This window comes from Typha latifolia, chromosome 3 (assembly GCF_019914945.1).
Source record: "Typha latifolia isolate L0001 chromosome 3, TyphaL0001v2, whole genome shotgun sequence".
In the NCBI taxonomy this organism is placed as follows: Eukaryota; Viridiplantae; Streptophyta; class Magnoliopsida; order Poales; family Typhaceae; genus Typha; species Typha latifolia.
The window spans coordinates 14,785,656-14,805,639 of NC_133088.1; the positions used below are offsets into that span (position 1 = coordinate 14,785,656).

Sequence of the window (19,984 nt, forward strand, 5' to 3'; positions counted from 1 at the left end):
CAAACAAAGTAAAATGTTTTGCCAATAATGAAAGCATACAGTTGTTCACCTATCTTTGATCAGGTTGCAATATCTGAATTCATGAAGAAAATACATTGACACTACAAATACTAATGCCAAGTTGCACTCATCCAACACACAATCCTGGAGGTTGTCAGAGTAATCAGCTCCTATAGTACTATACAGTACATTAAAGAGAATAATGAAACTTCAAAGCAATTTAAAGCCTTAACAATAACTTTGTCAGGCATACAAGAAACGTCTCCAGTTAGAAATACCGACAACCTACAAGTGATAAGAACATGATAGTTGCTAGTCAACCACAGTGATGTCAGCATAAAGGATCCACTACATGAACTGATATCAATATCATCCCGATGAATGCCCCATCAGACGCTAGCTCAGGTATTGAGGCTAGGCAACAGAATAAACCCTGGATACACAGAACGATAACATCAACGAAAAATCTGTCAGAGAAGGAAACGGAAATGGAAAAAAGAATGCAATTAAACTCGGGGCACAATTCATGAGCGTAAATTGATAGCATACTCATGTAAGATATACATACACACATCAAGAAACAAAGAGATGTGTTTCACAAAAACAAAGCTTTTTCAGTTATTTCATGGAGCTTCACCATGTAAACTATTCCTGTTATTCTAATGTAATCCCCTTTGATTTATGCAAAGTCCACATGTCTCTTCACCATTGACAATTATATTCTTGGACAAAATCAAGTTATATAATAACAAATGAAAGACAAAGAAATGCTTGATGGGAAAAAAAAGGGATTTTGGTTAAGTAGGCAAAAGTATATTTAATATACTTTACTACCTTGAATTTATGTACCAAAATTTGGAGCATGTGGGTAACGGTTATTATAGGTTCTTATATTATTATTCAGCTAGATTACAAATAAATTTAGTTCTGATTTAGATATGTATATGGTTACAAACTTCTTAAAAGAAATAAAGGAAATACATCTGATCAAGAAACAAAATCACGATGGATTTGGTGCCATCATTGGTTTACTATCCAATCTCGACTTAAACAGACTGATATAAGTTTATCATATAGAACGTGGATATGCTTAGTCTATTTTCATCCCTAACTCCACCAGTGATGCGAGAAACCTTAGCAGCAACGTACCAGACATTATACAATTATGATTAAGCAGTAAGCTAGCCATGTAACATCATAACCTCCTACAAGGAACTGAGTTTATATCCAAGCATTATATGTTGGAAAAAAAAAACTCAACATATGATAATTGATAAGGATGAGTAGAGAAATTTATTACTTGATAAGCTGATATTTACAAAGGTGCCTTTCTAAATGTTCACCAACAAAGAGGACGCTGATTTATCTCACACATCATCGGCAGTATATAGTCTGGTCTATCTGTGGAGGTATCTGTTTTATTTCAGTCCCAAGTTCTTGCTCGATTCTATACCTGTCATTGAACAAATATATCAGTATAAAGGAAAACAATCAGTAAAATAGAGTAACCGTGCATATTTGTGATTCAATGAGTCATACAAGTTGAAGCGGTCCTCATATGTGATCAAATTCACTGCTAAACCAAGGTGGCCAAATCTCCCAGAACGACCAACCTAAAACATTATATGTGAACTTATTAGGAAATAAAGTAAATAGAAACCAGGCAGGACAAAACATAACACACTGCCAAATGTAGGAGTTTGTTACCATATCAAGTGAGAACCAATTTGATAATAGTTCAATCTAGAAACAGTGCACAAAAGGACCGGCAAAGTCTAAGCAAGCTGACTCATATTTCCATATTAAACTGTCCTTTTCTTCATGCTTGGAAATTATACACTACTAGTTCATCTAACTAATCAGCTTTGTTTTTTCCTTTATTCATCTAGCTATAAAAGCTACTCTATAAGCAAATAATATTAATTGACATGTAACAACAGAGTCTGAAGAGTTTCTAACAATAGCATGCTCAAGTGCAAACAACACCATACCCTGTGGAGATACGTTTCAGCGTTCTTCGGAAAATCAAAATTGATAACAACATTAACGGCCTGGATATCTATCCCCCTCGTAAAGAGATCTGCAAATAAAGAAAATTACAAAAATGTCACAAAATAAAAATAACTCAATGTTCGTCCACAATGATTATCAGCCTACAGCTATTATCAAGTTAACCATGAATGATATAGCAATAACAAGACGCAATCCATTGAAATAAGTAGCAATATTCAAATAATATAATTCTTAATATAACCCAAAATCTTTCTCTAATGAAACTATGGTATCACATCTTGCAAAAGTGTGTAAAAGAGAATTTTGACCCAGGCCCACTAAAGAGAGGAGCTCTCCCTAGTATCATGTGGAACTAAATCATCTGCACTAGATGACAATAATTTGCCTGCATTAAGTTTTAAAAGACTGAGCAGTGGACAGGCAGATAAGGGACCATATAGTGCTTAAGCGCTAGGCAGATGCCCAGAATTCAAGACAGTTAAATAAATAAATAAATAAATAATAATTAGAGAAGAAGTTAAAATTAATACCTACAATCTAAATAATATATTAGTGCATTCTTGTTCAGAACTACAGTAAACTATTACAATCCACTATTTTATCAACATATACAATGATTTTGATTTTCAGATTCAATTTACATACTAAAGTATGATACAATATGCTAAGGCAATTAGCTAGATGGGACCTAAGCAAAGACTAGTTATATTCTATCTAAGACAGAAGGCTAAGGCAGGAGTTTTTTAAAACAATGGCTTGTACATAACAAAATATCGGTAAGATCTTCTGTAATCAGGACAAGTGGACAAACTTATATCCTCCACAGAAGTAACAAGTTAACAATTTATGAACCATCACCATTTTCATCGGTGTGAGCTCTTATAAAAACAAGCAATTCTTCAGGTCTTGTATAAGATAACAACGACCAAGCATTTAGGGCCAATGATTTTGGTCATATAGGATATTAATATATTAGGGCCTCTATGAGAAAAAATAAGCAAAATGAAAAAAGATCATATACACTGTATAACTGCGGCAAGCTGTACTGTGATGAAGTTTGATAACAAATCATGTTGCAAACAGATCAGAGCAAATACACAGAAAACCAAAAAGGAGAATTTCACAAAAATGATCTTTCAACTGTGTTCACCAAATTGGAGACCAAAAACATTGTTGTAGCTATGAGTGAATGAAAAGATAATTAGGTTCAGCAAATAAGTGAATGACAATGTAAAAATTCTAAATAATTTTGCCCAGAGTTAAGACTGTTGCACCATCCCAGGAAACAAATAAAGATCAGGAAATTACATAAGTCCTATCTGGAAGAGACTTCTTGACTCAAAATCAAGATCATTCATTTTTGCTAGCTTGCTTATTTCTCATATGAAATGGAGATCTACTAACGCAAAATTGCATACTGAGTTTGACAAATTTTTCAGCAAATTAATAATCTCGATCACATGGTTATGTCAAACAATATGTAATTAAGCTACCCTGGAAGGCTGGAATAACTTAATAAGACAACATAAACATTCTGAAGGAACTAGAAACAGTAACAAGCATATTCTCCTAAAAATGTGAACTTATGGATGGTAAGAAACAAAATCTTACAGGTGATTCAAGTAAAATTTACCGAAAGAACGGTATAATACCTGTGCAAACAAGGTTCCTGCATGCACCATTACGAAAATCATGGAAAACTCTATTCCGATGATCTTGCAACATTTTAGCATGAATATAGAAGCAAGAATAACCAAGCTCGGTGATTTTCTTTGCCAATAGTTCTACCCGGTTGACAGAGTTGCAAAATATGATCGATTGGTTGATTTGAAGCTGTCAAAACAATGTCAGCAAATTCATCATCTCAAATTATTGATGAAACACACCAAGCAAGAAGAGGCAATTAGGTTAAACCTTTGAGAAAAGAGTGTTGAGGCAATGAACTTTCTGCCTTTCTTCTACAAAAGCATAGTATTGTGTAATTCCTTTCAGTGTAAGCTCATCCATAAGATTAATTATATAAGGTTTTGGTAAATATTTGTCTTTGAAATCCTTCACAGTTACAGGGAAGGTTGCTGAAAACAGTAAAATCTGTCGATTAGCAGGAAGGAAACGAATCAGCTGCTCTATAGAAGGTTGGAACTCTGGAGATAGAAGCTTGTCTGCCTGTAAGAGCAAAGGCAGAACATTCAACTTGAAGCTAAAAGTTAATTCAGAATAAATGAAAACATTTCTAAAATTGCTGCTGCCAATTCAATCTTTTTATCTGGTTCAATACTTGCTGAAAACTGGATTTAGTGCAATACTAAGTGTCGGAGAATTAACTAACAGTAAGTAAACATCACGAAAGGAACATAATGTTTAATTCTATGCAAGGCAATGAATAAAACTGGACACTACGTAGCTAAATGCTTGTTACCATTACAAGCCAACAATGAAAGCCTTTTGATGGCCAAGGAAAAACATGCCATTTTAACCACACACAAAAAAACAACAATCCTTGACAACTATGGAACCCTAACAAATTTTATAAATGTTAAGTATACTTCACCAACAAATGTATGTAAGACTATAATCTAACATGTTTTACTTGGTTCTTGTTGATAAAGTACAATGACTTGAGATAGAAGCACCGGTACAAAAGTTTCTGGCATTGCAATTTGATTTTTTATCAGAGATATGTATGTATATCACTTTGCCATTTGCCTTGACTTGGAGAAGAGAGAGTGCACAAAAGCACAAGATGAGAACTAGTAAAATTCTAACAAATTGAGAAGTAGCACTAGTTAAAAAGCATGCATTGAAGGGCTTTTCCGTACACATGACGGGACGAGATCCCAAATGAGAGCAGAATTGATGTATCCACAAGCCATGATTAAAAACTATAACAATATCCATAACAAATAAACATATTAACTTCTTCATAATGCAAAAACTCTTTAGCCCTAAGATACCTCGTCCATAATGAGCATTGCACAATCCTTCAGGACACAAACACCTTTCTTAGAAAGATCAATTATTCGACCAGGTGTTCCAACAAGCAAATGGACAGGTTGATACAATCGCATAATATCATCTTTTAGGCTGGTTCCTCCAGTGGTCGCCATAACTTGGATATTCAAGTGTTTCCCAAGCTCTTTACAAACTTGTGATGTTTGCAGCGCTAATTCCCTTGTAGGAACCAATATAACCACTGAACACAAGAAATCCAATAAGTAAATATGAATAGTTGTTTGAACTCTATCATCAAAACTATTTACATCAAACAAATACTTGGTCTAGAACAACTAATTTTCAACAAACATGAATATTAGCAAGGCCTCGTTTACTTTAGGAATAAGATCAATTTTAAAATAAATATTCATCTTTGTTATTCCTAAAATGAGATTTTTATTTCAAGAATAATTATTCTTATGTTCACTTGTATTCTGGAATAAATATATAATAATTGTCTTCGATGTGATATAAAGTAAAGACAAAAAGTGTTTTGTTTTTTATGAAATTATCGTGAATGCCCTTTGATTTGATAAAAGAAATAGATAGTATAGATATCAAAGGTAAATTAGTAATTAGGTTGGTATATGATATAAAATATAATTTTGATAAATAGTATTAATATTCTAAAATGTGGTTATTATGATATCTAGTTGTTATTCTGGAACTAAAAGTCGTATTCTAGAATAAGAAAAAAAAAATTATTTCTAAAATAAACGGGAGCTAAAAGAATGTGTTATGTACTAAGAGCTAGATTAATGTATCCACAAAGCCTACTCATGTGTGTTTCATATCTTCTCATCTAGTGGAAAAGAATATCATGTATAAAGAACAAAACCAAAACAAAATCCTTGGACACGCGTTCAAGTTCTATGCTCCTAAAGAAAAAAAAATATATGTATAGATATATATACGAGTAAATGATAAAAGAAAGACATCAAGATAGCCTCTTCTCTTTGCTGAAGTTGATCAAGATTTCATATGATTGCATAAGTTTAGGAGGACAAAGAGACCTTGAATGGCATTTTTATCCTGATCAATTTTCTCCAGTGCAGGAATGCAAAATGCAGCTGTCTTTCCTGTCCCATTTTTTGCTCTTGCAAGAATGTCACTGCCAGTTAGTGCAATGGGAATGCTCTCTTCTTGAATAGGAGAAGGTCTTTCAAATCCCTTCTCATATATCCCCATAAGTAGCTCACGCTTCAGAAAATAGTCTTCAAATTCATTCCCTTTAGTTGCAGTAACATCCTGGATATAACATATCAAAATTTATACAACTGAGACTTTTTCAAACAAATATTTCTGCAATAAAAAGTGAATGTCTGCAGGTGGAACCACATCATTCTGACAGCATTGTTGTTTCAAATTTGTGGAACAAAGTTACAAAGATAAGGTAGCTGCACGACGAGCCTGATGGTTTTAAGAGTCAAGAACAAAACTATGAAATGAAGATCTACAATGCTAAATGAATCAAATTTATAACCATAATATGGACAAGGATTCACACAGATACCACAACAGTATATTAAATAAAGCTGAGCAATAGATTTAACTTTTAAGAGGAAAATATTCTTGTTAAACACTAAATATACCTCACTTTAACTTATTAGAGAATTCATGTCAAAAATAGAATATTGCTACTTAGTGACTGTTGGTGTCACATTGTGATTTTTGTTATTAAGATACTAGACAATTAGTGATTGCTTTGAAAAGGAAAAGCATAGATGTAAATAGTTGATGAGTGGGCAAGCTGCCGATCCAAGTCCTACATGCATCCGAGGCAATTGTTCTTGAAAGATAAAACATATCTACCATCGGAATTAGGAAAGAATCCTCATCAATCACTAAAGACAGTTGAAGTTAACATGAGTCCTGAAGTTGGGTACTTAAATAGTTCAAAAATTAATCGCCTGCCCACCATAGGACTGTAACAGAACCATAGGCAATTGTTACCTTCATCTAGAGCAGGATGAGCCAAGCTGCCTTCTTTAGTATAAACGAAAAAAATAAGGATGCCTCTAAATATAGTCTAAATATATAATCAAACAAACTAATAGTGACAAATTTTCACAGGCCAATTATATTCTTTAACATGGCAAATTCAAGTACTGAATCTAGCCGCACCAGTCTTTTTTCTGGTTTGAACTGGATAAACCCAGTTCTCTTTCAGTCTTTCATTTAGGTAGCTAGGGGAGGGGCCTACATTAAAAATTTAGAACTATCATTCAAATGTTTGACATAATAGATCACACAAATTTTACCTCAGTCCTGTAACGTGTATCTGGAGGTGGTATCTTTAATTGTGCCTTCCAATCTTGTGAACTGCAACAATCAGGAAAAAAATGGAAAACAACGTGTCAGAAGTGTTGATATGCATCTAATGGTTCTAACCTAAAAGGATATAGCTTAACTCCACTTCATCGAATCATACAGAGTCCAATTTATATACAATGCATGAACTCTGACAATTGTGCAGTGCTTTAAACCAAGTAGGAATGTTGGCATAAGTTCGAACATACCAACAGACAGATCAAAGGCCAAGACACTTATTGTGAGGAAAGGTTCAACAGATAACTCCATGTTACAACAATAGTGCATAGTCTCATATAATTAGATCACAAAGTCCATGTCAGAAGCAATTATGACAATTGTGTCTTACAGCAAACTTAATTTTCAAATGCCCCTTCTTTCCTTCAATGTTACTTTTGTTGCCACCTTCTAATGCCTCCCTTCCTTTTTCTTTTGTTTGGCATGTCAAACAATTGAGTTCTTCTGCGAAGATGTACAATTGTTTCATTTCTGTATGATTCCAATCTCCCAAAGAGAGATATTTTCAGCTACAATTACTCAGAGCAACAGCTAGCTCTACTGAATTAGGTCACTTTACTATATATAACGACAAAACTCCGATCTAAATAACATAAATGATCGTGAAGGAGAAAAGAGGCACAACACATCATTACAGTATAGCAATTTGCAAAATAAGCACTATCTAAAAATAGCAATACTTTTCACTTCTACTGCTTACCTTGAATCAATGCTGTTAGGCTGAATTGATGTTACCGCCTTGCTGGTGGAGGAATCACTTCCCATCTGATTCCTTCTCAGCCACTGCTGCTGTTGCTGCTGTTGGAACTGCTGTTGCTGCTGCTGGAACTGCTGGTGCTGGTGCTGGTGCTGGAACTGCTGTTGCTGCTGCTGCCCCGGCAGTGGATTCCGCTGCACATACTGGTGCTGTTGCTGAGGGCTTCTCCCATAATAATTAGGGTTTCCATCCATGCTCCCCCCACGGCCATCGCCGTTCCCGGGGGGATACCTACCTCGAGGATTCATACCTCAAGCACCTTTCTCCCCGATGATAAACCAAACCCGATCGGAGGGAAAGACAAAGAATCTCCTAAAAATCTAAAAACAAAACAAGAAATCAAGAAGCCCTAACAGAATCCTACGGTTTCTTCTTCTAAAAATCGACGGCAAAGGAGGAACGGATCGTAGCGAGATCTATCAGGGAAGGATTCCATCGCTTCCACGTCGATCGGAGGAACCCTCAGGCATTAATCCGCAGAACAAAGGCAAAGATTTGAAGGTAATAACACCGATCGAGGCATCAGAGAGCCTGGCATTTCTTCGATGGCGGAGAGCTCTTTGGGAGAAGTAACTGCTTCCACTTTAGGGCAGGCGGGCATCGAACATATCACTGTTTGTGAGGTGGGCCCGGAGATATGCGAAAGGACGAAAATGCCCTTGTACAGATCGCGAGTTATTGGTGTCGTAATCGGGTGGCGGTCGATTTGGACGGACGAGATGAGGATGGTAATAAATGGACGGGCAGCAGTATTGGCTCACCAGAAAAATATAATAATTTGCAGGTATGAGTAGCATATTATTATTAGGAATATTTTTTATATAATTACTACCAAAAATTTAATTAAATTATCATAATTATCACTACGTTCTTCAAAATTAGTGTGACTATTCAATTCTAATATTTGAAAGAATATAGTGAAATTTATAATATTTAAAAAGTTTTATGTGGCAATGAAGTTGAAAATTATAACGCTGGCAGTTCACATCTTATATTTGTATTATATACTACCTAAAAAATATCTTAAAGCTAGTGTATATATCCAATTAAATAAAAAAGATTACCAAAAATGAGAGAAAGAAAAGTGAAGAAAAAAGTAATAGAAAGAGTTGAAAGGAAGAGAAAGGATATAGACTCTCTTTTTTTTTTCATTCACCAAAAGTGAGAAAGAGACAGTGAGCTAGTAAAGTTAGTTGGATGAATTCAAGAATTGATAGAAAAAATAATTCTCTAAATTATATTAGTTCAAGAGTATAAATAGTAGCAATGCGAACTGGTCTTATAGCAAATAATTTGGCCGAGATTGGTCTCAACTAGCTGATGTAATATCCATCCTATAGGAAGCCCTGTATATAGAGTTATTACTTGAGAACATATGATATCCTAGCTAGTCATCAATGATAAAATTATAGAGTATATTACAAATGACCCAAAGCATTGTCTTTGATATACAAATGGAGAGGCTAGTTTTGAGCACTTGCTATCAAAAACAATGATCTCAACTTATTTTTACAAACACAGGAGAACTTATTGAGGCCAACTTAAAACACTTCAATGCCAAAACTAAGACATGTAAAATAAGACCAATATTCACAGTTAAATGACATTAGAAAGACATGTACAATATTATGAACAATTCAGTGAGCTCCACCATGGCTGGTGCCAAAACTACCAAAAGGAAAGTTCATCCATGCGCCAAAGATCATATAACTCGCCTTCCTGGATCTGGCTCGCAGGTTCAGACTGCGACTGTAATTCGCCATAGATGCTAGAATCTACACATCCATGAAGGAAGTTACCAATGGATGGGTATTGATCGACTTGGAGAGATCCATGGCTATGTACCTCAGTATGTAAACTTGTATCCCAATGGCAATTCATCCCTCTTTCCATAGTTTGTGCACTTTGGCCATTGGAATAATCCGCAGAGAGCCAATCTGCAAACATAACTTTGTGCATGGGAGCTTGGATTCTCCCATTGGAGTAGCCAACCTCCGTACTTTGCACCATGGTTAGGCAGGAATCTGCTGAAGTTGATTCAACTTGCTCACAAGGTTCTGAATTCCATATTTCAGAGAACTGTTCTAACTTTAGACTTTGCCTATTCCAATCTATAGTTCTGGATGATGAGGCTTGAGAAGTTGACCCTTCAATCTTCAGAACTCTTTTCTTGAGATAGGAGTTCCAGTAATTCTTCACTTCATTGTCAGTTCTCCCGGGAAGAAATGTCGCCATCTTTGACCATCTGCAAGACCAATCATATGTTGTTTTGAGACATGTTTTGTCGCATAAAATATGCAGTCAGTTAGCATCATATATATAATTAACAATAGGCTTTGAAGCAATTTTGTTTCTTTATTCAATACTATACGGCCAACTTGTTAAACTATCATAATACGAGTCCTATAGGAATTAAGTCTTACCTGTTGCCTAACACCGCGTGAAGCTTCATGATAGTTTCCTCCTCCTCTCGCGAGAACATGCCATGCTTTAGTCCTGGTCTCAGATAATTGATCCATCTCAATCTGCAACTCTTCCCATTTCGTTGAAGGCCTGCCATAACAACATATGTAAGCAACTAAGAACAATAAATCTTAGCAAACGTAGTCTAAAATGGAACCTACCATCAAGAAAGAACGCTGGAATTCTTAAACAGTCATATAATTTAAACTATCAATGCAAAGGAAGAAGAGAAAGAATGACGCTGATCTTCCAAGCGTTCACATTTCTAAGCTCTACAATTTTAGCTCCATGGTATGATGTTTTAGGATGAGACAAACTACATTCTTAGAATTCTACTGGACGTAGAGGTCTTGGATGACAGACTGATAACAACCCATCTTTTGCTTTTCCATCCTTCTGTGCAGCGATTAAGCTTCGCGCAACTTTGGATGATCATTAGGAAATGCAATTGAGAGGCAAGTATATAATACATTCTGCTTCAAGTTTCTGAATTCAAGAATAATAGTTATCGCAATCTAGCATCATAAAGCTTTTCAAGGAAATTAAATGCCGCAGGTTACCAGCTTTAGCAGGAACAGAACTCCAGCATCCCTGCCCGTGACGAAGAACGTGGTCCCTTAGCTTCTGATCTTCCTCAGGCGACCACAAGCCCTTCCTGTGACTCACCCTTGGCTTCTCACATGTCTTGCACCCCATCGCCATGCAATGTTTGCAAGCTATCACAGACAAAAATCCTAGAATAGCAAACGATTGAGTATGAGACAATTCAGCTGTGAGATTGTGGCCTTTATGATGATTTATAAGGATCGACGGTGAATTTATTCACCACACTACTTGTTTATTAAGACAAATTGTAGAATACTTACAGTATCTTCTAGCCAATAATTGCATGCTTAACCACAGTCGATCTTTTTTTTCTTTGCAAGTAATTAAAAGTTATTGAAGATTTAAGAATGATATTTATTATTCTCCTTTTACCCTGTCAAAATAAAAGAAACCACAGTATGACTGTTGCTTGTATATTTCAGGCCGCTAAACTCAGTATTAAAATGCGGTAGACAAGAATGAGAGAGGGCCGATTACACGCATGAGATATTGAAATTGTTTTCAGTGTCAACTCTCTTCTATTTGCTGCTCACGAATAAAAAGTATGGCCACAGATATAATTTATAAATTTTGTATCAGTTTTCATTGTCATGTTGTGTACCCAAAAAAATTGTTCTTAGCTTCTTTTAGTGGAGATAGAGAATATTTCCAATGACAGGATATTATTTGGATCTTACTAACCATAATTATCTTATCTGCCTGACCAGAATGGAACATTTTGGTGATCTTTAATATTATTACTGAAGTTTTGAACATTATGAATATTGTTTTGTTATTTTCTTGAGCCATGAATTCACTACAAGTAGTTAAAGATTCATTTGTTCTCTTCTTTCTGACAATGAAGTTTACAAAACACCCTTGTAGTTGGTAAACGGCCATATAGAGAGAGACTCTCCAGGGAAGAAGGTAACTCTTAAAAGTCAATACTCTGACAAGCAAAATGAGCCTGAAGGTAAATCACAAAAGGGTTAAAGGTAATGTTCCTCCAATAAACACACATTCTTAGCAGAACAAGTTCGCACGAGAAGGAAAAGGGAAGCGAAGAATACTGCATACGGTAGATTCCTGCGCGATAATTTACCTGAATTTCAGGTTAAGCTAAAAGGTCTTGAAGAACATCAGAGAGCTCACAGACTAGAGAGAGCATTGTTATCAACGATTTGTTCATGCTTGGCTGTAATTAAAGAGAGTTGATACCTTCAATACTCAGTCGAAGTCAAGAAAATCATTTCCTCTAATTAAACATAAACAAAAGGAGCTTTTGACTGTCACAAAAGAAGCTGTTATATGGGGCCCATAGAAAGACAGTAGTTTATTGTAAATTTAGTGTGAAAGCTCAAACTTAACTAGATTACCAGCTTGAGGCTTTCATTTCTTAATCTCCTTGTAGTTCTCTAATCAGCAAATTCTTCGTTTCATGCTAGTTCATCATTCTGTCACAAATTCATCTTTAGAATTTGGGTTCCTCTTCAGTCGTATTATGCATATAAAGATCTTGGACGATATTTTCTCTTTAGTTATATAGTAGAACCATGATTTGTTTTATGCAGTGGATGATAAGGCCCAAGGTATATTCAGTTGATCAGAGAGCTGTATTTAATCAGTCCATTTGCATTTGAATAAAGTTACTAGTACGTGTAGATTCTTCACTATAGATTTTATTACCCTATGGCAATCTGTTTATCGATCTTTTATCATCAACATTATTTTTAAGGCCAATGATTTCTATATATTATTTGTAGCATCCTAGCATGCTGAATACTTCAAACTAGTGGTTAAAATTTCTGAAAAAAATAAAAAATCTAACATATTTTATATATGACAGTCCCATAGAGACCTATTCCTTGACGAGAAAAAAAAATTAAATAAAATAAAGACATGCTTTTGAGGTCAACTAGTTTGTCTGCCCAAAGACTGTCAAGATAAGTTTACGAATGGTGATAATATTAGGATTCCTTGTTCACCATGTTCTTATCTAAGCAAATATTTTACATTCTAGTTTAAAAGCTCAAACAGCGCCAAAAATCTTCAATCAAAATTCAAAATCTTTAGGGAGATTACATTTTTGGAGTGGCTTGCCTGCCAATATTAAGTCCACAGTTTAAGACGAGATTCATCAGTGTCCAAACTTTTTCAAACAATTAGGATAGTTTAAGCAGTAACTCAGAGATGATTGGTCTACAAAAGAACTGAATATTTTTATAGCTGACAATTAAACTAGCATCATCCCATAGATTAGTGTCAAATTCTCGCCGGAGGTTTTTTAATCTCATATAAAACTCCATCTAGTTTTTCTGCAGTCTGATCTGATTGGAGTCGCCTTAAAAATGCTGAATTTAGTGGCTTTCAAGGGGATACTAATAGTGACAAATCATAATAATACTGACCAAGAGTGATTATTTGTTATTCCTGTCAGCATAAGAAGCAACCTTACTGTCAGAAAACTTTTATCAGAAGAGATGATGTAAATGGAATAAACAATCTAAGGACTTAGGCATTTTAAACAAGTCTTAGTGCTGTCATCTCTTACATAACAATGCTGACTTACTGTGCATCAAGCCATCAAAGCATCTTCTTTCTGCAGAGCAGCTTTACCTATTGTTTAAGGTAGATAATGTATGTCAGTAGGGCAGAAACACTCATCAGAAGTTCTGATAGGTGTTTCTTCTGTTTTCTACTACATGGGAGATTTAATATCCTGTGTAAGAGTGTTTTTAATCCATTGACTTTGATGGAACTCAGGTGCAAGGTCCCACAGAATGAAACATGTTATGTGCCATTTACCAATTGATCAACTTGCTTTAGGAATTATCTATATATACCATCTCTCTCTCTCTCTCTCTCTCTCTCTAAAAGTAGCACATGAGAAGCTTTCTTCCATTGCTTTCTTTTCTCTTTTATTGTTACAAAAGTTTGCCTTCCACACAAGAACAATTCATACATCAATCTTATTTCTACTGCCACTTTTCTTTGTTATTAAATTCTTTGAAATATATTATAAGGTCATTAATGGTATTAAATGGGGCCAGAAAGTGCTTATGCTTTGAGATGATTTTTGTTTTGGGAAAATAAGTTAGCTAGGATGTTTTTTTCGGCAAATATTTTTTTTTTCTTCTAAAGATTATATAGTCCAAAGAGGAGAAAGGAGTCGTCGTCTCACAATTCACAAAGCTTATGACTTCCAAAAGAGATGAAAAAAACCAAAGGGCAAGAAACTAAGAGCCAATAACTTGCAATTAATAAAACAATAATTAAAGGTTCTGCCCTTCAAACTAGATTATAATGTCTAACCGTAGGGATTTCAGGCTTTCAACTAATTCCGTTGAAAAATTACATATACTATTCTTCTTTGGTTGTTTATGTAATTATTAATCTCATCACGTTAATACAAAAAAATACTTGTTCTCTTTGTCTGTCAGAAGCAATTAATTATGTAAATTAAAGTCTCCCAAATGAAGAAAAAGAGTCCCACTCTCTAATTATATTCTAGTATTCCACTGTCCAATATTCTTTCAAGATCTTTTTCTACTTTATGAAAAATAATGCCTTCTTAGAAAGAACAATGGCTGATCTGGTTTTTTCTCCAACTTCTTGAAAGCTCAAGAAAATAGACCTTTGTCTATTTGTCTACAGGCTCTCTCTTCTTGAAAGCTCAAGAAAATAGATCTTTGTCTATTTGTCTACAGGCTCTCTAAATAAAGAGACTGAATTGTAAATCCGATTCTTCATATCTTAGACCAAGCTACAGACTATAACTGCAAACAGAAATCCCAAGATTCCTCCAAACAATTTCGCCTGTCCAACATCAAAGAATTTGGTTTCCCAAATATAATCTTTACAGGAACAGGAAGTTACCCTAGATAAAATTACAAGTCAACCGCGCCAGTATGAGAAAAACTCAGTGTAAATATCATTCTTTCCTTCTCTAAGCTATTCCAAATTACAAGCCAGTCTAGAGGTGCATGTTTGTTGGTTCACATAAGAATGCATTCAGATACAGAACTACATAATAATATAAGCAAACATAATTAGCTCAGACATACTTCTCTCGTGTACTTCTACCAGCATCTTCTCGAGATTTTCTGTTTAGCTAGCTTCTACGAATTTCACACATTAACCATGTTGAACTGGAACCTTGACAACTGTTGTGGGATTGTAGATATAACAGGTCCATATCTCTGCAAATAGCAAAGGCAGTTTGATGAATCACAGATCTTCAGAATTATCAACTTAATAGCCTTTGGATTTGATTAAGTCATATCAATCTTGAAAAATGAGAAAACGAAGTTAATCTTGCCAGATGATCAATGTTGTCACATAGCCTTACCTGCTAAGGTATTAAACTCTTATGTAAGGGGTGAAAACTTTATGATAGTGTAGCAAGATTAGAATGAGGTGATTACATAAAGAACGATCATCACACTTAAGCATAGGTTTATAAGCCTTGGCCAAAAGCATATTGAACTGGTAAATGATAAAATAAATAACATGAACTGGTTTCTTTACACATGATTCAAGAATTTCGGGTACACAAAATGCTAGCCCTTTAGAAAAAAGCCAAAATAGATTTAGTGAATAAAGAGCCAGCATACTGAGATGAATAGAGTTATCACATGGCATACGCCAAGGAAAAGAAGAGGACTACCTGAACATTGTCATAGAGTTCGAACAGCGGGACAGCAAGCAACTTCAAGTTTCTTGGCACAGCAAAATATTCTCTTTCTGACAGGTGAACAAGGAAAAGTTTCTTACACTCCTGAAAAAGGAAATGAACTTCTATTTTAGAAGACGTTGAGGGAAACCATATTTATCAAACAGTTCGCAGCTGTTAAGCTTCACATGAACTCACCTTGGGCTTCGTGATGTGGGGTGGACAATACGGATACATTACTGTTTCAAAGTTTGGCCTCCACCAGATTGCAACGCACTCCCCGATCTACAAAGAGGTGGCAGTAAATGTTAAACGCCCATCAATATCAGTCTTATAGCTGATTTTTCAAGCACTTGATGCAGAATTTAGAATTTTTTTTTCTTCATTCAATTACAATAATTATAAGAAAAAACTTTGCAGTTTGCACTGATACAATGAAAACACACCCATAAATAGGATATAAGTTATATCAAAACAAGAAAAGAAAACACCAATTAATTGGAGAGGACATTGGTATAGGGAGAATATAAATGTTCTCTTAAGCACAGTGGTGGAGGAAGAAGAAATAGGAAGATACAGATAAAACAGCTAGAATTTATTGAAAATGTGACTCAAAAGAAACTTGACTCTTGACTATATATAACAAGGTGTGGATTAATGAAATAACTAATATTAGTGTTGCTTAAAGCCAAGATCTTTCTCATTATGCAAAGATTTAGCAGACTTGAATCTTTCTCCCTTTTATCAGTTTCTCTTCTGCAGTACGATACTCAAAGCATCTCCGTTCCATATACCAATCAGCCTAACCATAAGACTACATCCGAACTTAAACATCTTGAATTACTGGCTAGCCATGTTATTCATTAGAAAGCAGAACAATTTTTAAATGACAAGAGTTCATTGCAATATAATAATGTATATAATCCAGAAATGTGCATTGATTGGCCAAATTGACTGCAGTCTCCATACCATGGTTCACTAGAATTTTTACAGCAAACTCCTAGCACCTTAACCCGCAGTCAGAGATGATTTTGTTTGTATATATCTACTTAATGATAAGAAATTTCATCTAAAAACAAAACCAGACCCCTTTTACTCATACTTCCATTAACGCATTAAAATTTTTTTTTCTGGAGGATGGTCAACCTTCATTTAGTAACCCATCTACATTCTTAACCATTAAGTTATCATTCCAACGTCGATATCAAGCCATATATAAAATGGTCAAAAGTGGAGCTGACACTTGACAGGGGGTATAAAATGATTTACTGTGCCTATATTGCAAATAAATCTGAAGAGCAAGACATAGAAATAATAACCACCACTATATCAAGTGACTTTGTACGTAACAGTAATATTTTGATTCAAGATTCAAGGTGGACCATTAACTAGCATGATGACTATGGAGAACAGCATGCTAGTTGGCAGGCAGCTTCATGGCTTTGCCTTTTCCTGTAATTCTACAATTTGACCAGCTTGTCAGAGATGAACATATAAAATTAGTAATATTAGTTACTAGTGAAAACCTTTTAACCTTTCTACTGCTTCTGCTAGTTCTGATTAATCACAAAGATCAGTAAAATTTAGCAATTAATTTTGATACCTGCCAGTTTGGCTGATGCGCAGGTGAATTAGCTGCAAGCTTGCTAGACAGCTTCCGCTTCAAGCCCTCAATTTCTGTTTATTGTCAGTCAAGTGATTCCAATGAAAATGATAATAAACTTACGAATACAAAATCATTGTCCAATGAGCTCAACAAGTTCACAGAAAAGAAGTCCATCATCCCACCATTTTCTCCAGGCTTCAAACGTCCACCAGGAAGTTTACAAAACGTGTTACCAATTTGGAGCAGCAGAATATGAGGATGATTGTGCTCCTGTACCTGCAATTCAAGCCAATTTCTAAGGCATCGACATTTAAAATAGGCTATCAGAAGAAACAGGTGATTCAAATTAACATGAATATCGCAGTATATTGCAAAGTAACATCTTGTCAAAGCATCTAAACAGCTAAACAAGACAAACACAGTTTCAAGGAAATGCCAATCTAGCTTCTTCTTCATTCTGTCTCTCTAAACGATGAGACAACTTTTTATAGTGACATCATACTTCTGTCTCCAGTCGCTATTGCAACCTTCAGTTACTTAGTTTCATGAGGCCCAGTATTGTGGTCCAGGGTCAATAACCTCACGAATTATTCAGAGTTGGCCATATATTTTCTTTGCTCTGCCATCCTTCTTGGTTTTTGAAAAGATGCGTAAAAATTCTCAAGTATCTTCATATTGATTTCATCCTTTTGAAATCATCCAAAGGACAAAAGGGAGACTTTAAAATAAACATTGACTTCCTTATTGAAGAAAGAACCATCTTCCTTATTGTACACAAAGGAGCCTGGCAACAATTTCAAATTTTCAGGAGACATAATGATACACCTCCTGTTAATGAAAAACTACTTCCAAAACATGTAAACCTTGGTAATTCCAAGAAGTGAAAAAGTTATTCTACACAGGGACAATGTCTTGGTATGAACATTGTAACAATGTAAAAGCTCGTCTAGGAGGAGAAATCTGTTAACTAACTTATGCAAGGGCTCATATCTCTTTCTTGCACTCGAGTTGCCAAGTCTTGTAAACAAAAGGTGGAGGCTGAGCAACAGTAGATACAGGTATAGCCATACTTGCACAAGAATCTAAAGTTTTTGCCTTGATCTAGCAAAAACAATTATGAATTTAGTGTTCAGCTTCCAACAAAAGATATGGCTCTTTAACAAAGAGGATTAGAGTCAACAAATAGATGTCTTACAAAGCTAGCATCGTGCACATAGTTAAAGAACATCAAACGTGTTCCAGATAACATACATACCAGGAGAATTGCTTCGACACTTGTTCGCATACCCTCTTTCATATAACTGGTATCAAAAACAAAACTAATGAGTTTTACAAAGCACGTGCAAATCGGACCAAATTCACAACTGTAGTGTGAAGATAAAATGTTGTGCCATTGTGAAGCCCTACCAGAGATAAGTAAAGTACTGATAAATTAAGTAGGATAATTAAAATGAATTTAGTGTGTCGCTGTCACGTTTCTTAACCTAAACGAAAATTTTATTTACTTCACAGGTAATAATATAGGACAAGTAGGAAAAAAATATCATTAATGTTTTCCATATACTAAGATCTACATATCAAGAATCAACTAATGTACATGGATGCTAAGCAGACAAGGAGACATAATCATGAACCTACACATGAATGTAATACATGCCAAGGCTACGTCGATTCTTCTCCGATAAAAGACCCAAATCGAAGAAGCAACTACAATGCTCAGAAACGGAGAGATCAAAAGAAAGCGCGATAAACCTACAAGACGACTGTGAAAATTAAAACGTTGCGATCAAACTCACCCCGAACCAAAACATGAGTAAGTCGGTAATCGAACAGAAAAAGAAGAAAAGAAACCAACTTGGAAAGAAAGATCGAGCTTTCCACCACCGAAAATAAAAACGACTCTTTGGTTGGTTGCAACTTAAAATTGCAAGAGATCGTAACTTTCTGGCGATCAAGAACCCTGCCCGATAATACGATCTCCTCACGCAAATTAAGAGGAAAAAAAAACAAATCTTTGTCCGCCCCAGGGCTTAAGCGAGAAAGAAGAGAGAGAAAGGTATGGTCTTTTATATTTCCCTTCTCGAATCAATTCCAGATCTAAGGGTTTACTGTCGGGAAGTACGGAAGTGGATTGGAGACTCACTTGACTTTCATGCGTGCGAGGCGGTCGGCAACGGAGGTGTCCTTCTCCATTTTTGGCTCCTTCGTTCCAAAAGTGTAGCTCGATAGAGGGTAAGTGTTCACCACCGACGGGAAACCCATCTCTCTCCCTCTCTCTCTCTCTCTCTCTCTCCTTCCTCTATCAACTTTCTGTCTCCTCGTTCTCTTCGCCGGTGGACGAAGGTTTGGAAAACGGAACAGAGAGACGCATAAATAAGTAGTGGCCTTATTGGGATTACTTTGAAGTTAGCCTCTTGTCTTTTACCAAAAGACCTATACACAGGGCAAAAAGCATCGAATCTTTTACTTTGTGTTAAGAGGATATTTTCGTCATTATGTCAGGCGGTGCATCATATCTTCATGTCCATTGGCAAGAAGAGAGGAACAGATATGAACCAGAAAAGGA

General features: G+C 35.4%; 3 protein-coding genes across 3 annotated transcripts; all 3 read right to left on the reverse strand.

Annotated features, from left to right (window-relative positions):
• Positions 1-41: 41 nt before the first annotated feature.
• LOC140784709 (DEAD-box ATP-dependent RNA helicase 8-like) lies at positions 42-8,673 on the reverse strand. Its single transcript, XM_073132238.1, has 10 exons — positions 8,036-8,673; positions 7,269-7,329; positions 6,021-6,255; positions 4,968-5,206; positions 3,928-4,179; positions 3,666-3,846; positions 1,992-2,080; positions 1,540-1,613; positions 1,301-1,453; positions 42-433 (listed from the first exon to the last, which is right to left on the reverse strand). Exons 1-9 carry the CDS (start codon positions 8,338-8,340, stop codon positions 1,375-1,377), a joined length of 1,515 nt encoding a protein of 504 aa, XP_072988339.1. The 5' UTR covers positions 8,341-8,673; the 3' UTR covers positions 42-433; positions 1,301-1,374.
• Positions 8,674-9,760: 1,087 nt separating this feature from the next.
• On the reverse strand, positions 9,761-11,251 carry LOC140784022 (transcription factor LAF1-like). The gene is made up of 3 exons (XM_073131199.1): positions 11,116-11,251; positions 10,516-10,645; positions 9,761-10,337 (listed from the first exon to the last, which is right to left on the reverse strand). Exons 1-3 carry the CDS (start codon positions 11,249-11,251, stop codon positions 9,761-9,763), a joined length of 843 nt encoding a protein of 280 aa, XP_072987300.1.
• Positions 11,252-14,937: 3,686 nt separating this feature from the next.
• Positions 14,938-19,820, reverse strand: LOC140783956 (pre-mRNA cleavage factor Im 25 kDa subunit 2-like). Its single transcript, XM_073131113.1, has 7 exons — positions 19,562-19,820; positions 18,674-18,719; positions 17,601-17,694; positions 17,416-17,489; positions 16,011-16,097; positions 15,807-15,917; positions 14,938-15,339 (listed from the first exon to the last, which is right to left on the reverse strand). Exons 1-7 carry the CDS (start codon positions 19,678-19,680, stop codon positions 15,268-15,270), a joined length of 603 nt encoding a protein of 200 aa, XP_072987214.1. The 5' UTR covers positions 19,681-19,820; the 3' UTR covers positions 14,938-15,267.
• Between the last annotated feature and the right edge of the window lie 164 nt (positions 19,821-19,984).

Coding starts and splice junctions, on each gene's coding strand:
- LOC140783956 (XM_073131113.1), bottom strand. CDS start 19,680: ATGGGTTTCCCGTCGGTGGTGAACACTTACCCTCTATCGAGCTACACT. Junction 17,490..17,600: donor TTTGAAGCCTGGAGAAAATG/GTGGGATGATGG, acceptor GACAATAAACAG/AAATTGAGGGCTTGAAGCGG. Junction 16,098..17,415: donor CGCATCAGCCAAACTGGCAG/GTATCAAAATTA, acceptor ACCTCTTTGTAG/ATCGGGGAGTGCGTTGCAAT.
- LOC140784709 (XM_073132238.1), bottom strand. CDS start 8,340: ATGAATCCTCGAGGTAGGTATCCCCCCGGGAACGGCGATGGCCGTGGG. Junction 5,207..6,020: donor GGATAAAAATGCCATTCAAG/GTCTCTTTGTCC, acceptor TCTTGTGTTCAG/TGGTTATATTGGTTCCTACA. Junction 4,180..4,967: donor CAATGCTCATTATGGACGAG/GTATCTTAGGGC, acceptor TTGCTCTTACAG/GCAGACAAGCTTCTATCTCC.
- LOC140784022 (XM_073131199.1), bottom strand. CDS start 11,251: ATGGGGTGCAAGACATGTGAGAAGCCAAGGGTGAGTCACAGGAAGGGC. Junction 10,646..11,115: donor TTCTGTTCCTGCTAAAGCTG/GTAACCTGCGGC, acceptor TTGTTATGGCAG/GCCTTCAACGAAATGGGAAG. Junction 10,338..10,515: donor CACGCGGTGTTAGGCAACAG/GTAAGACTTAAT, acceptor TTGGTCTTGCAG/ATGGTCAAAGATGGCGACAT.